Source organism: Mauremys mutica, chromosome 13 (assembly GCF_020497125.1).
Source record: "Mauremys mutica isolate MM-2020 ecotype Southern chromosome 13, ASM2049712v1, whole genome shotgun sequence".
In the NCBI taxonomy this organism is placed as follows: Eukaryota; Metazoa; Chordata; order Testudines; family Geoemydidae; genus Mauremys; species Mauremys mutica.
In genome coordinates this window covers 16,296,150-16,312,681 of record NC_059084.1, presented here as the reverse complement: position 1 = coordinate 16,312,681, position 16,532 = coordinate 16,296,150, and the positions used below count along the sequence as shown (strand labels likewise).

At 41.7% G+C, this 16,532-nt stretch overlaps 1 protein-coding gene across 2 annotated transcripts in view; it reads left to right on the top strand.

The window, feature by feature from the left end:
- SLC9A8 (solute carrier family 9 member A8) overlaps positions 1-16,532 on the top strand; it is a 54,521-nt gene that overhangs the window by 14,040 nt on the left and 23,949 nt on the right. For both annotated transcript variants that reach the window (XM_044985133.1, XM_044985132.1), the window contains 3 exons: positions 6,986-7,044; positions 14,196-14,279; positions 15,730-15,831. In XM_044985133.1, the coding sequence (XP_044841068.1) occupies positions 6,986-7,044; positions 14,196-14,279; positions 15,730-15,831 (245 nt within the window). The remainder of the gene's footprint in view (positions 1-6,985; positions 7,045-14,195; positions 14,280-15,729; positions 15,832-16,532) is intronic.

Here is a 16,532-nt window from a genome sequence, read left to right as displayed (position 1 = left end):
CTTTGTCAGAGACCTGCATCTCTCTCCCTCCTGACTGGGTTTTTACAGGCTGCACAGATCCCTGCCTACACTGTATTATTTGCAGCAAGTCAGATTGCCTAGATAGACCAGCATGTACAATTTGCTTTCTCCTCAGAGGCTATGAATAATTGTAGTTGCCCATGCTTACAAGTTACCACACAGCTCCTTATAAGCAAGCACATTTATTCTTAAGGTGATAGCATTACCGAGAAAACATATAAGAACTAATAAAAATTCCTATTCACATGCTAAAAGCTTACCAGAGGTCACCCATCAGTCTTATGTGGCCTCAGTAAGCTAAAGTCCTTCCAACCCTTCCTAGAAAGGATTGGGTCCCTCCTTGGACAGACTGACCTGTATGTTTGCTTGGTCAGACAGCAGTCCCTGAGTCGGTTTAAACTCAGGCCATTTATCCAAAAGTCCTTTCTCTGCCTGTTGGTCTCTGGAGAACCCAATTTGAGCTAGTATATGTGAGCCTTTCCAAATGGTGGTACATCTTTGGAGACATTACAGCCTGAGTGCATTTGCCTAATCATAGAATATCAGGGTTGGAAGGGACCTCAGGAGGTCATCTAGTCCAACCCCCTGCTCAAAGCAGGTCCAACACCAACTAAATCATCCCAGCCAGGGCTTTGTCAAGCCTGACCTTAAAAACCTCTAAGGAAGGAGATTCCACCACCTCCCTAGGGAACCCATCGCAGTGCCTCACCACCCTCCTAGTGAAAAAGTTTTTCCTAATATCCAACCTAAACCTCCCCCACTGCAACTTGAGACCATTGCTCCTTGTTCTGTCATCTGCCACCACTGAGAACAGTCTAGATCCATTCCCCGTTAATGGCATCTTATTGGAGCAGCTAGTTCTGGATTCCACAAGGGTAGAGGCAAGTCTAGATTTATCCCTAAACACCGCACAGGGTCTGGTGCAAGAGGTGAATACAGCTGAACCACTTCGTAATACAGACCATAATGTAATTAAATGTAATATGCCTGTGAGGGGTAAAATACCAAAGAAGCCCACCGCAGAAGTATTTAAGAGCGTGTTCTTGTCACAAGGTTTGTCAGCAGTCTGGTGGCATACGTGCTAGTGGCCTCCAATGCTTAGGGAGGGTAAGTGAAGGCAACGACTCAGAAGGAATCCTCAGTGCAAGGGTAAAGAGGTGGTAACATTATGAAAGTCTGAGATAGATTGTGTGTAGTAGGCTCAGTGTCTAAGTGCAGGCCAGGTGTAGGACCTTCTGTTCCCTACATGGGACCTAACCCCACGTTTTACCTTAGCAAAGAGAAGGTGTTAGACTTTGTGCTATACAGCTCCTGTGCTCTGTTCCCAAACTGCTCCGTGGTCGGGAGGGTAGAGAGCTAGTGTATGTGTCATTTGCCTGTTGGGGTGTTGCTGAAACAGGGCAGAGTTGAGGTTGCACTGTCAGGTGTTGTGAAACTTAACTCCTCACTTCCCCTTCTAATAACCAAGGGGACAGGAATCCTTACCCAGCGAGATCACAGTCTCATAGTTCTCCTGCATGACGTCTCTGTAGAGGGCTCTCTGAGCGGGGTCCAGCAGAGCCCACTCTTCCTTGGTGAAATACACAACCACCTCCTCGAAGGTCACCAGCCCCTTGACTGGCTTCAGCACCCCTATGGAATTATATACAGTGATACATAAACTTAATACAGTAAGATCTCCCAATGATATTGCAGGAAATTGCCATGTCTGTCACAACGTCCCCTCGAAGTAATTACATCTTGAAATCCTGATGTCTATTGTAATTCAGGTCCATTTGATCATATCTGTTACCAGCAATATCTATTTTAAAAAAAACAAATGCAAACTTCAGTGTTAGATTTAGAGCAGAGTTGCAAACTTCTGCTTTCCCAGGGCAAAAGATTATTTTTTCCCAGGCAAGGTAAAATATATATATATTTTTTATCACCATGGAAAAGATATATGGGTAAATTTTGATTTATTTAGATTGTAGCTTTCCAAGTAGGGACTGTCTGCTACTCTATGTTTGTGCAGTGCATGGCACAATGGGGCCTCAGTACCTTCATCTTTAGGCATTACTATAGTAAACGTGATTAGTAATACATAATTTGTGCCTAAACTGGTAAATTTTCATGACAGTTTTGTAAAACTGATTTAGAGGCACGCACTTCTGATCAAAATGCCGATAGTGCATTCTCCATTCACTGTACACTTATACAACTGTTTTTATCACATTGTCTTAACTACTTGATGAATTCCTAGATGCAGTTTGTAATAGTCATGTAATAAATGAACTTTGCAACGCTGCAGAAGACTAAAGATTATATTTATTATGTTGATAAAGAATCTACCATTTTAATGCAATAGCATGTAAAACAAATAAAAGGAAGTATTTCTTCACACAATGCACAGTCAACCTGTGGAACTCTTTGCCAGAGGATGTTGTGAAGGCCAAGACTATAACAGGGTTCAAAAAAGAGCAAGATAAATTCATGGAGGATAAGGTCCATTAATGGCTATTAGCCAGAATGGGCAGGGATGGTGTCCCTAGCCTCTGCTTGCCAGAAGATGGGAATGGGCAACGGGGGATGGATCATTTGACGATTACCTGTTCTGTTCATTCCTTCTGAAGCACCTGGCATTGGTCACTGTCAGAAGACAGGATACTAGGCTAGTTGAACCTTTGGTCTGACCCAGTATGACCATCCTTATGTTCTGAAGCTAGAAATTATATATCTATTCTTTGAGAATAAGCCACCAAAGAAATCTACGCAAGTATTATAAAAAGGTTATTGGCAAACATACAGATGTTATATCATGATTGCTAGTGTGACTACAGCTTTGAGAGGTAGTTGAAGAGTTAGATTAGAATGTAACAGATTGCATTCTTTGACAGATCGCTACCCAGAGGTGTCAGGAGTAAGAAATAAACAGGGAATGAAGACAGTAATTAAAATAGATGCAGGAGAAATGTTTTCTGCAGACGTTTCAAGTAATAAGCTAAGTCGCTACCATTTCCGAGTCAAACAAAGCTGAAGTGGAAAGTTCTCTGAATAAATAAATAAATACAACAGACAGTGATTTTTCTGGTGCCCTGATCAGAACAGGGAACATAATATTTTTTTAAGAGGGAACAAAAGGCTTGGTGAAAGGCCTTCTAATGCCCATGCAACTATTGTGTGGTGCAGCTTGTGATTTAGCTCTTCCACCTTCCCAGAAAAAGTAGTTCTCCCAGATGGGGCAAACCTATTCATGCATCCTGAACACACAACTAGATACCTGTGGATGTAGAAAGCGAAAATCGATAGAGGGCCTCAATTCCTATTAGGTTCTGAACAACATCCGTTGGCTGCTGAGCACCCTCCAGCCCTCTTGACATCAGTAAGAGTAAAGGGTGCCCAGCAAGCACCTTGAAGGTTTGGACACATGCCAGGTTGCCTGTGCCCCTTCTTCAGTGCTCCTTTGCTCCATTACTCATGCGTACCTAACTGTGTAGTGGTGGTATGGTGGAGAGCAGATTGAATTGACCTAGACTGTTAGCCACACCTCAGTCAATGACAGATTAGGGTTTAATAATGTTACTACAAAATTATATGTTGCAATATCTAAAGCAGTGGTTCCCAAACTTGTTCCGCCGCTTGTGCAGGGAAAGCCCCTGGGGGGCCGGGCTGGTTTGTTTACCTGCCGCGTCTGCAGGTTCGGCCGATCGCAGCTCTCAGTGGTCGTGGTTCGCTGCTCCAGGCCAATGGGAGCTGCTGGAAGCAGCACGGGCCGAGGGACGTACTGACCACCACTTCCAGTAGCCCTCATTGGCCTGGAGCAGCGAACCACGGCCACTGGGAGCCTTGATCAGCCGAACCTGCGGATGCAGCAGGTAAACAAACTGGCTCAGTCCACCAGGGGCTTTCCCTGCACAAATGGCGGAACAAGTTTGGGAACCACTGCTCTAAAGTAATTTACAGAGCAGCAGAGGGAGAAAGAATCCTTCCCCGGGCCATATCTATACACTCATTTCCTCCTCCTCTTCCAGTTTCCACTGCTTCTCCCTCCTGAATGTCCCATTTGTATCCACCTTTCACTTGTCTCTTCATGCCTTTGTGATTGCTTCTCCTCCACACCTGTAATTCCCTCCCAATAATTGCAGCAAAGAGTCCTGTGGCACCTTATAGACTAACAGACGTTTTGGAGCATGAGCTTTCATGGGTGAACACCCACTTCGTCAAATGCATCTGATTGTTCACTAAGTCACTTCCTTTTTGTCACTGAAGTTCCCCCTGTTAAAACACTTATTCCGGCGGAGGGAGCTTCTCAATGAAAATCTATCAAACTTAGAAAGTACATTTGAAAAATACACTTCTTGAAGTCTCAGCTGCTGATTTTTGCTTCCTATATGTTTTTCTCATTTGGATTATAAATTCCCTAGAGTATATTCTGTCATCAATACTGTTTCTAACAGAGTCAAGCCTACTGTGGGTGGTCAGCAAATAATTAATTTCCCAGTCATTGGCTTCCAATGTAGCTCCCATCCCAGAGTAGAAGGGCTACAAATTGGTAATGGGACTTATGAATTACCATGGCTGATTCCATCCTGCATCAACGAACAGCAGATCTTTGATGTTCCTGTATTAACATTTTGTTCTTGGTCTCCTTTCAAACCATCTCACTGAGTAATTATTTGTATCCGCTTGGACAAGCCCCTTAAAATATTTGTGTATGAAAGAAGGCTTAGTCCTCATGGAACATCATGTGTTTGATGCATCCATCAGGAGTGGTCCATGTGATGCTATTGTGAAATTCTTTTGAGAACTACAGTGTGACAGAGTAAAAATTACATCCGTTTCCTTGAAAACATACTTTAAAACTTCTTAGTTACTTAATCATCTTGTACTTTTCATGCAGTGTATTTCATGTTTCCCAAGTGCTATCTGATTATTACACCCACACTCTGTAAACAAACAGAGAAACACAAAAATGGCGTCTGAGTAACGAGATGAAGCCTCATCCCTTTCTGTAGTCTCTTTGGGGCATGCTGCAAATTATGCCCCCGACTCACACTAAAAGTTGTCCTCCTAGTTTGAAGTCTTCATTCAGATCTCTCTGGAGACACATGAGGTGGGAGAACATCATGAGCTTTAGCAATTCAGCCTTTAACATATTTGGTTTGGTTAATAATTATTCTATAAAACGACTATGTGTGAAGTGGGCAATATATTTAATACCTGCTGGTGACTTTTACAGTATGTCCACCCATTTGAGGAGTGGTTCTGTCAGTTTCCCCACACTGATCAGAAGTGGGTTCCTAGTTTGCTGCTGCTTGCTCACATCAGGGTGAAATTTATATCTGTACGGAGGGTCTGTGCACTCTCATTTTCCACTCCTGCCCTGTTCTGATGGTTTAAATGGCCTTAAGCAGGGATTTGGAGCAATCAAATTTTTGAATTGCTCCACTCTGGCTCCGCTCCATCTCCGGACAAAAACCTACTGGTCTGCGCTCCAGCTCCGGGCTCCCCTCCAAAGCCCTGGCCTTAAGTGTTGTGCAGACCTAGGCCATGGCTACACTTGCAGGTGTGCAGCGCTGGGAGTTACAGCTGTCTTCATACAGCTGTGTAGGGAAAGCGCTGGTGTGTGGCCACACTGACAGCTACCAGCGCTGCAGTGTGGCCACATTTGCAGCATTTTCAGCACTGCTGGGAGTGGTGCATTATGGGCAGCTATTCCAGCGTTCAAGTGGCTGCAACGTGCTTTTCAAAACAGGGGGGTGGGGTGGAGTGTGACAGGGAGTGTGGGGGAGACAGAGAGAGTGGATTTTTGGAGCCGACACTGTGTGTCAGCTCCCTGCCTTGCAAGTTCTAAGGACTGGAAGATACACAGCACCAACCTTCAATCATTTTAAAACTTTTGACCCCTTCCCCCACCCCTCTCTTATTCACTAAATGCAAATAACCTTCAGACCACATAAGCAGCTGTTTCAAAACGGACCCCCCTCCCCCCTGCTTCTCTCCTCAAGCAAATTATCTCTTTCCTCAAGCAAACACTAGCTGTGCACATTCCAAAGAAATTCCCCTGCCTCTGCTCCAGCAAACAGGAGCTGTGTTTGTTTTTTAGATAAGCAGCTCCGGGAGCCCAGAGTTCACAACAAAACAAAGAGAGGCATCACAACAAAACAAAGAATGTTATTTGGTACTTAAAGCATTTTGGGAAGGTTCCGGAGGTCAGTTACAGCGTAGTAAGATTAATCACTGTTTACACTTGCTCCCAGCGCTGTACTGCACTCGTTATACCTGAGGCAGATCAGGTGTACGGCCAGTGCTGCAGCCAGGGAGATGCAGCGCTGGATGTGCCTTGCAGGTGTGGACAGTTACTAAGTTGCAGCACTGTAAACCCACCACCAGCGCTGCAACTCTCCAGTGTAGCCAAGCCCCTAGTGCTGACACAGGGTTGGATTTCACCCATCAGTCCCTATTTGAATAATTGACTCAATAGGAAGAGAAGTAGGGTTTCTCATTTGCATACAGGTGAAGAACCTTTTTAAGTAAACCTGCTGTTCACACTTAATGATGAAAGAAATTAAAAACAAACAAATTGCAAAGTTACAAAAGTGTTCTCCAAAATCTATTTTCCTTATTAGTTGTGAACAAAACCCCCTCAAATCTGGTGTACAGCATTTAAATATCCTATCTGGTCATCTTTGGTGCAGTATGAGCATGCTTTATTTTGAAATGTACTACAGAAACTTTAGTAAGACAGAAACAGTCCTCTAATATGCTGTTCTAGGGATGGGAAAATGTTTTGCTTTATATCTTGCCTTGTCTTTTGCTTTTAATAATGTTGTTTAGTATGCAGAAAATAGGTCAGTGGAGTTGCAAATAACAATTTAAGATCCTCTCGACAGAGAGTCAGTGACAGTAACCTGAAGAGTTATGTGCTTCACGATTAGTGAATTAAGAACGGTGTGTCTGTCTGTCTCTCTCTCTCTCCCTCCAGGTATCCTCATGGGAGCATTTATAAAAATTATAGAGTCTCAAAAACTGGCCAACTGGAAGGTATATTTGAAGCAATTCATTTTTTATTGTAGTCATGTTCTCTGGGATTTTTTAAATGTTGATTATTGTTTGCAATATTAATTATTTTGGGCTTAGTTCCGAAGAGTGTTTGTTTTGTTTGTTTTTTGGGGGTGGGGGAGGGTAGGTTTTTTTTTTTTTGGCTGCATAGTATGGTTGTTTTTGAATAACCGCAACCAGATACTTGTGTTTTCCTGTTAAGGGCCTGATCCTGCTGAATAGTAGGTACCTTCTCCAAGGTGTCTTGCCTTTTCTATTCCCATTGAATTAAATGGCAATAGAGGGTGCTCAGTATCTTGCAGGATTGGTACAATTTAAGTAAGGAACAAAGTTCAATTATTTTTTCTTAACAACTCCCCTCGTGGTTGAATCAACGTGCTTGGTACTGTCACTGTGGTCGGTCAGTAGTGTAGGGGCTCTTCTTATAAAATACTGTTCTTATACTCTTACAAATGCAAATTTTTTTGCCTGTGACTGTCGAGCCAGCCTTGGCAGAGAAGAGCAGAAACCCTTCATCAAAACTATTTTGATAAAAATCAAAAGAAGCTGCATTTACTGATTTTATATTTTTAAAATAGGCTTTATGTTTTGAAAATTTAGCAATTGACTGTGTTTAGCACCAATGAGTAATAAATCAAACCCTTCCTTAAAACACTCCCATTTTGCGCTGCATGTTTCTTGGGAACCCCTAGAATTGTTTCCTGATAAATACTACAGAAGCCAGAGGTGCTTGGAGCAGCAGCATTTTCCATACTCTGGGAGCCATGTTGGAAAAGTCACAGAGCAAAGCAGGGCATGCACATGAGTCTTGTTTCCAGGATTTAACAGAAGTGAAGTAGCTGTGCAGAGGGGCTGGCTCTGTGCAGATGTCCCAGGACCCACACCCTCCGTAAGGTTTCTAGTCTGTGCCTCTGCATAACTGTAAAGCCTTCCCCATGAGGGGAGAATGCTACAGCAGTGACTCCATGAGGTGAATCCTACAGTTATAGGAGGATTTTATCCCCTGCAGGCTAACCTGCATCAGGAAAGCATTTCACTCTTGATTATTTGATGTTTTATTGCTGATTTATTTTAAGATAATTTAATCTTTAAGCGTTTGTCCTCCTCAACAGCCTCCGTGCTGTTGAGGAGGATGAAAGTGTTGGGAAGGAGAACATCAAATTGGAGCGGAGGGAAACGATCCCATAGTTAGGACCCTCATTCTAGATGATGTCATGGTATCCTCTCACACTGAGGATGCCCCTCCAGGGAGGGAACTCTAGTTATTAGGAGGAGACAGGTAATAATAATAAGGGATTTGGTCATTAGAAATATAGATGGTTGAGTTTATGATGACTGAGAGAACCGCATGGTGAATTGCCTGCCAGGTGTAAATCTCTTGCAGATCTCTTAAGACATCTAGACAGACTTTACGTGCAGTGCAGGGAGGTGCTGGTGGTCGTGGTACATGTAGGTAGGGATGACATAAGAAAAGGTGGGAGAGAGGTCCTAGAAGCCAAATTTAGTCTGCTAGGTAAGAGATTAAAGTCCAGGAGCTCCATAGTATCATTCTCTGAAATACTTCCAGTTCCACAGGCAGGGCCTGTTGGACAGGCTGAATTGCAGAGTCTCAATGCATGGATGAGCTCGTGGTGCAGGGGGAAGGGGTTTAGATTTATTAGTAACTGGGGAATCTTTTGGGAAAGGGGGAGCCTATACAGGAAGGATGGGCTCCACCTAAACCAAAACAGAACCAGATTGTTGGCATGTAAAATTAAAAAGGTCATAGAGGAGTTTTAAACTAAGGGCTTGGGAAAGCCAACAGGTGCGGAAGAGCACGTAGTTCAGACAGAGACATCCCTTAGGGGAAGCTCTATTAATGGGGATTCTCTATATCCTAGTAAAGAGGAGAGGATAGAAGTTGATAAAGTACAGGTAAGAACTGAAGAGAAACAGTCAAATGAACAAGAATCCCATTCAATTACATCATATGAAGGCAGACGGATAAATATTGACAATTTTTATAAGTGCTTGCATACAGATGCTTGAAGTCTCAATAATAAGATACGTGGACTCGAGTGCCTGGTATTAAATAAGGATATTGATATAATAGGCATCAGAGAAACTTGGTAGAATGATGATAATCAATGAGGCATGCTAATATCAGGGTACAAAATATATAGGAATGACAGATTAGATCATGCTATTGGGGAAATGGCACTATATGTTGAAAGAAAGCATAGAGTCAGATATAGTCAAAATCTTAAAGGACTCAAACTGTACCATAGAGACTCTATGGATAGAAATTCCAGGCTTGAATTATAAGGGTATATAGCAGAAGGAATATACTACTGACCACCTGATCAGGATGGTGATGGTGAATGTGAAATGCTCAGGGAGATTAGAAAGGCTATAAAAATAGCAAACTCAATAATAATGAGGAATCTCAACTATCCCTGTATTGACTGGGTACATGTAACCTCAGAACAGGATGCAGAGATAAAATTTCTAGACTGCTTCTTGGAGCAGCTAGTCCTGGAACCCACAAGGAGACTGGCAATTCTTGATTTAGTCCTAAGTGGAGCACAGGATCTGGTCCAAGAGGTAGCTGAGCCACTCGGTAATAGCAACCGTAATGCAATTAAATTAAACATCCTTGTAAGGGAGGAAATACCAAAGAAGCCCACTGCAGTCGCATTTAACGTCAAAAATGGGAAATACACACAAATGAGGAAGCTAGGTAAATGGAAATTAGAACATATACCCCCAATTAAAAAAATAATAATAATAAAGGACCAAAAAATGCCACCATGGCAAACCAGAATAAAAGAGTTGGTTAGAGGCAAAAAAGCATCTCTTAAAAATGGGAAGTCTACTCCTACTGAGGAAAATACAACGGAGCATAAACTCTGGGAAGTCAAGTGCAAAAGTATAATTATGCAGGCCAGAAAATAATTTGAAACGCGAAATTAAAAGACACAAAAACTAACAGCAATTTTTTTTTTAAAATACATCAGAAGGAGGAAGCCTGCCAAACAATCAGTGGGGCCACTGGACAATTGAAGTGCTAAAGGAGCACTCAGGGAAGACAAGGCCATTATGGAGAAGCTAAACAAATTATTTGGATCAGTCTTCACTGCAGAGGATGTGAGGGAAATTCCCACAACTCTGAGCCATTCTTTTAGGTGATAAATCTAAGGAAGTCTCCCAGACTGAGGTGTCAGTAGAGGAAGTTTTGGAACAAATTGATAAATTCAACAGTAATAAGTCACCAGGACCAGGTGGTATTCACCCATGAGTTCTGAAGCAACTCGAATATGAAATTGCAGAACTACTAACTGTGGTATATAACCTATCACTTGAATCAGGTTGTATACCAGATGACTGGAGGATAGCTAATGTGACTCCAATTTTTCAAAAAGTCTCCAGAGGTGATCCAAGCAATTACAGGTTGGTAAGTTTTACCTCAGCACCGGGCCAATTGGTTGAAACTGTAGTGAAGAACAGAATTATCAGACACAGATGAACACAATTTGTTGGGAAAGAGTCAACACTCTTTTTGTAAATGGAAATCATGCTTCACCACTCTTAGAATTCTTTTAGGGTGTCAACAAACATGGACAAGGGTGATCCAGTGGATATAGTGTATGTGGGCATTCAGAAAGCCTTTGACAAGGTTCCTCACCAAAGGCTCTTAAGCAATCATGGGATAAGAAGGAAGGTCCTCTCATGGATCAGTAACTGATTAAAAGTCAGGAAACAAAGGATCGGAATAATTGGTCAGTTTGCAGAATGGAGAGAGGTAAATAGTGGTGTCCCCCAGGGATCTGTACTGGAACCTGCGCTGATCAACATATGCATAAATGATATGGAAAAAAGGGGTAAACTGAGGTGTCAGAGTTTACAGATGATGCAAAATTACTCAAGATAGCTAAGTCCAAAGCAGACTGCGAAGAGTTACAAAGTCTCACAAAATTGGGTTACTGGGCAACAAAATGGCAAATAAATGCAAAGTAATGCACATTGGCAAACATCATCCCAACTATACATACAAAATGGTGGAGTCTAAATTAGCTGTTACCACTCAAGAAAGAGATCTTGGAGTCATTGTGGATAGGTCTCTGAAAACATCCATTCAATGTGCAGCTGCATCAAAACTAACAGAATATTAGGAAAGGGATAGATAATAAGACAGAAAATATCATAATATCAGTATATAGATTGATGGTATGCCCACACCTTGAATACTGCATACAGTTCTGGTTGCCCCACGTCAAAAAAGATATACACCTTTACCCCGATATAACGCTGTCCTCAGGAGCCAAAAAATCTTACCATGTTATAGGTGAAACCGTGTTATATCGAACTTGCTTTGATCCGCTGGAGTGTGCAGCTTCGTCCCCCCCACCCCCAGCACTGCTTTACCGTGTTATATCCGAATTTGTGTTATATCGGGTCGCGTTATATTGGGGTAGAGGTGTATTAGATATAAATGGAAAAAAGTACAGAGGTCAACAAAAATTATTAGGGGTATGGAACAGTTTCCATATGAGGAGAGATTAAAATACAGGGACTATTCAGCTTGCAAAAGAGGTGACTAAGGGGAGATATGATAAAGGTCTATAAAATCATGAATGGTGTGGAGAAAAGTGAATGAGGAAATGTTACCACTTCACATAAGACAAGAACCAGGGGTCACCCAATGAAATTAATAGGCACCATGTTTAAAACAAAGGGAAGTACTTCTGCACACAAAGCACAGTCAACTTGTGGAACTTATTGCCAGGGGATATTGTGAAGGCCAAAAATATAATGGGCGCAAAAAAGAATTAGATAAGTTCGTGGAGGATAAGAAGGTTAATGGTTATTAGCCAAGATGGTCAGGTCAAGATGACTCACTCGATGATTGCCCTCTGAAGCATCTGGCATTGACCACAGTTGGAAGACAGGACACTGTGCTGGATGGACTTCAGACCCACTATAGCCATTCTTATGATCTTAATTTATTTCAAAAGGTGTAACAATCCATTAAAAGTAGTATTTCCGGTGTGGAACAGCAGCATCTTGAGGTTCAGGTCAAGGTGACACTGGCTAAGAAGCAAACGTGGTCTTGGACAGCAGTGAATCTGGCAACTTTTATTATTTATTGAACTTGCTCTGCGTTCAGTACAAACATAAGGAAACACATCCTTGCCCTAAGAATTTTACAACCTAGATTTCTTGCAGCCAAGTCTGAGTTAGAGAGCAGCGAAGCTTATACTTACTTTCATATGATTCTTGGTGGCTAAAACAGACACCGTATTCACTTGCTTGTCCTGTGCTTAAATTCTTCCTCTTCTTTTCCTATGCTCTCACTTTTTTACCTAGATTTAAAAAATTGTAATACTAAAGAAAGAATGTGTTTAGTGGGTAGCCTAGTATACAGTTACTGAATCAGAGTGAAAACTTGGAATTACTAGACATATTACTAAACTGAATTTCATATAAAGGAAAAATCTAATAAATTATATTTCCATGAAATAAACTTCAGTGTAAGAGATGAGTTTCGTATGCTGATGAATCCACATAAATCCTCTGTGTTAAGAAGGTAAATTCATTACATGTGCAAATGTGAATGAGGTTTTAAATACATAAGTGTTTCTGCTTTGCAGGGTGATACTAGGAACAAAGTTGCAGTTTCTCCTTGCAAGGATACAGCGTAGGAGTTACAGTGTCAGGACTTAATATTGTTCAACCTGGATTTAAAGAATCCTTGTTGCTGTTTATAAAGGGAGCAGGCTTCTTAGTCAGTGCTCCTGGAATCTTGAGGGAACCAGGGGATGTAAAGAGAACCACACTGGGCCAAAGACTGTGCATGAGTGATTCAGCTTCTTTGCTCAGAGTGCCAGCAAAAAAAAAAGAAGCCATTTTTGAGGGTGGCTTTTTGTAAGGCAGTGCGGCCCAAGTGCTTAGAGTAGAGGACAAGGAGTCAGGAGACTTAAGAGCCTGATTCTCATTTACATTAAAGCTATGTCAACACAGCAAGCTAGGGATCTGATTATCTTGCTCGTGTACACACTCGTGTTCTCATCAAGCTAGTGTGAGTATAAATAGCTGTGGAGCTGCTGTAGCACTGGTAGTGGCAGTGGAGGCATTGATGAGCTGTGCTGAGTACTTACCTGTGATGAGTGTGTACGTGGCATGTCTCAGCCATGCCTGTGCTACTGCTACCAGTGCTACTGTGGATACGCTGCTATTTATAGCCATGCCTAGCGCAGTGATACTATGTGCACATGAGCAGGGGAATCACACCCCTAGCTTGCAGTGTAGGAATAGCCTAAGGCTCATTTACATCACTGTGACAGTGTAAAAGGGCATTAACTGGACATAAATTACATTTGCAAATGAGACTCAAGCCTTTTAATTTTTTTTTCATTGGCATCCTGTGAGCCTGATTTAAAGCTCATGGAAATAAATGAGTCTTTTCATTGACTGCAGTGGACTTCGGATCAGGCCCTATGTGACCTTGACCTCTTTCTTCATTGTTTTCTCTGTCTCTAAAGAAAGGGATAATAAAGTTTACTCACCTTTTGTAAAGCACTGTGAGGACTTCACTTTAGAGATGCAAAGTATTTAAATACACATCTGCCCACCAGGAACTGTACTGAGACAATTAACTGATTTCATGTGGTCCCCTGATCAGCTATCTAATGGCAACAGTATTTGGCAATTACTGTCCTGGATTAGATTCAGATCAGTGACCTAAAGGTGAAAGGTGTGTTCTTTTAGAATTTTCCACCAATTTCCTTTCAGGCTTTGAAAGCCTGCAATAAAAATGGTAATGCTTCCGTAATATAGAAACATTTTTCTTTTTTGCAAGCCGTCTGTTTTCCATACAGTACATTTGGGAACAGTGGTTCATGATAAATAACACATCCTGTCTCAATCATCACGTAAAAAAGTTATTTAAAAGGCAATCCTAAAGTTGTTTACCATCCTGTAATCCTCTTTTATTTAGTGGTGGGAAATGAGACAGGTTAAATATAATTTGTATTTCCAAGTATTTTTGCTTCTTAAAAATGTTTCCATTTAGGTAGAAACTTGAAGGGACTAGATTTGTATTATTTCAGTTATTGTGCAGTCTTTGAAATCCCTTTGCATTTTTTGTTTTGCAGGAAGAAGAAATGTTTCGTCCAAATATGTTTTTTCTTCTCTTGCTTCCACCTATTATATTTGAATCTGGATATTCATTACACAAGGTGAGATACTACTAGATAATCATTTTACAACTTGATCTCTCCTTTGGACCAAATTCTGCCTCAGTTACTGTGATGCAACTCTGGAATAATTGCATTGAATTCCACCATACTTACGCTCATGGAATTGAGAGTGGAACTTGGCCTCTTGGGCCCAGAATGCAGGGCATGTAGTTTCTGCTAATATTAACTGAGCATTGGCAATATACTAAGTACTATAAAAACATGAGTCATGTTCCATTCTCCAAGAAGTTTCTACTCTGATGCAGACAAATCAAGGAAGAAGGATCTAAGAAACCTCAGCTATGTCTACACTGGCAATTGAATGACAAAACTTTTGTCTTTCAGAGGTATTAACCTCCAGCACCCTCCGAAAGACACAAGTTTTGCTGTGACAAGTGCCAGTGTGAACAGCGCGCTCCTCCCGACAATGCAAACGCTGCTCATTGGGGGTGGAACTTTTAGCAGCACAGCTGTAGTGACACAGCCATGTCGCTAAAGCTGTGTAGTGTAGACATAGCTCTAGAGAGTTTTCTCTTCCTTTTTAGAACTTGGCTGTAGTGTCCACACTTTAAGCCTTTGCTTTGGGCTTGGCTGAAGTCAAGAAGGCCCTGTTGTATTTTAGTGACAAGCTGGAAGACACATTCCTTGCCCCAAAGAGTTTAAAATCAAAGTTATTGACCCTAAATAGGAAGTAAATGTATTACAATATATTCTTCATGTTGTTAAAAAAACAGATGGATTTTCTTGTTACAACATATTGGGAGGTTCTTTTAGCTGCTCAGCTCTTTAATAACCGCTTAAATCTGAGTGAACTTTTAATTCCATGATTAATATCAACCAGGGCTTCTAGTATCACTGTGTGGAGAATCTTAATAACCATACTGAGCTAAATGAGAATTAGATCCTGCATAAAGAAGACCAGGAGAGAGATTAGTGTAATCTATTTTAATTACTAGGAGTAAAGTAAGTATTTGCAATGAAATGAAATTTCACTTTAATCATACTTGTAAAGTACAAACATCAAAATGTATTAGTTTAAAAAAAGTATTGCACATAAAGGATTTCCAGGTTTATAGTACGAGAATATGTATTTAATTTGAAGGATGCAGAACACAATAACAAAACAAGCAAGGAGATTCTGAGTTAAGGGTGAAACACTGTAAAGATCAAGACTGATAGAAATAAACAAAGGCCTCCCAGCTGTGCTTTGATACATGTGTACGCACACTGTCAAAGCAAGTCTTGTAAATGTCTTTCCCCTGTCTGCTTGGTATAGATATGGGAATATGGGTACATTCAACCCAGTCCAACCAAATGCTAAGCACAGATAACCCAGCAATTGGAAGACAAATATATAGAAATCTGCTTTTAACTTCTTAGATTGTTTTGAGGATTTTTAGTTTTACAGTTCATTTTCACTACCTCACTCTGTCTTGCTTTTGTGTTTCAGGGTAACTTCTTTCAGAACATAGGTTCCATCACTCTGTTTTCTGTGTTTGGCACAGCAATTTCAGCTTTCATTGTAGGTGGAGGAATTTATTTTCTGGGTCAGGTAAGAAAAATGTCTTTGAAACTCCTGCATGTAGTAGGATGGTCCTTCAAAAGCCCATCCTTTCAAAGAAGGGTCAGTAGTCAATGGAAAAGATTATATAAAACAGGAACTGATGATAAGCTTTACATTACCATGTATCCCACACATTACGTTACTAAAAGCCGGGGAAGGTCTATCGGCTTATGTAATTTCCTAGTTAGCTCCTGAAGTCAGGCAACTGAGGTGCACAAAAGGTGGATCAAGGTGGAAAAGTGCATTAAACAGGAGAATCAGAATTAATTGCTTTTTCAGAAATGCAGCATGGGCTAAACTAAAGACAGGGGCGGCTCCAGGCCCCAGCACGCCAAGCGCTGTCTTGGAGCGGCAAGCTGCGGGGGGCGCGAGGGCGGCAGGCAGGCTGCGTCCGGTGGCTTGCCTGCGGAGGGTCCGCTGGTCTGCGGCTTCGGTGGACCTCCCGCAGGCACGGGACCAGCGGACCCTCTGCAGGCAAACCGCTGGAGGCAGCCTGCCTGCTGTGCTTGGGGCGGCAAAATCCCTAGAGCCACCTCTGACTAAAGAAGTGATCATAGGACCGGGAGTAAGGCACCTCTATGAGTTCTAACCTTAGCTCTGTCGCTGACTCATGGTATAGCTTGGGCAAATTCATTTAATCTTTCTCCTATCTCTTATTTCTTTAACTCTACAGTGGGGCTAACAATAAT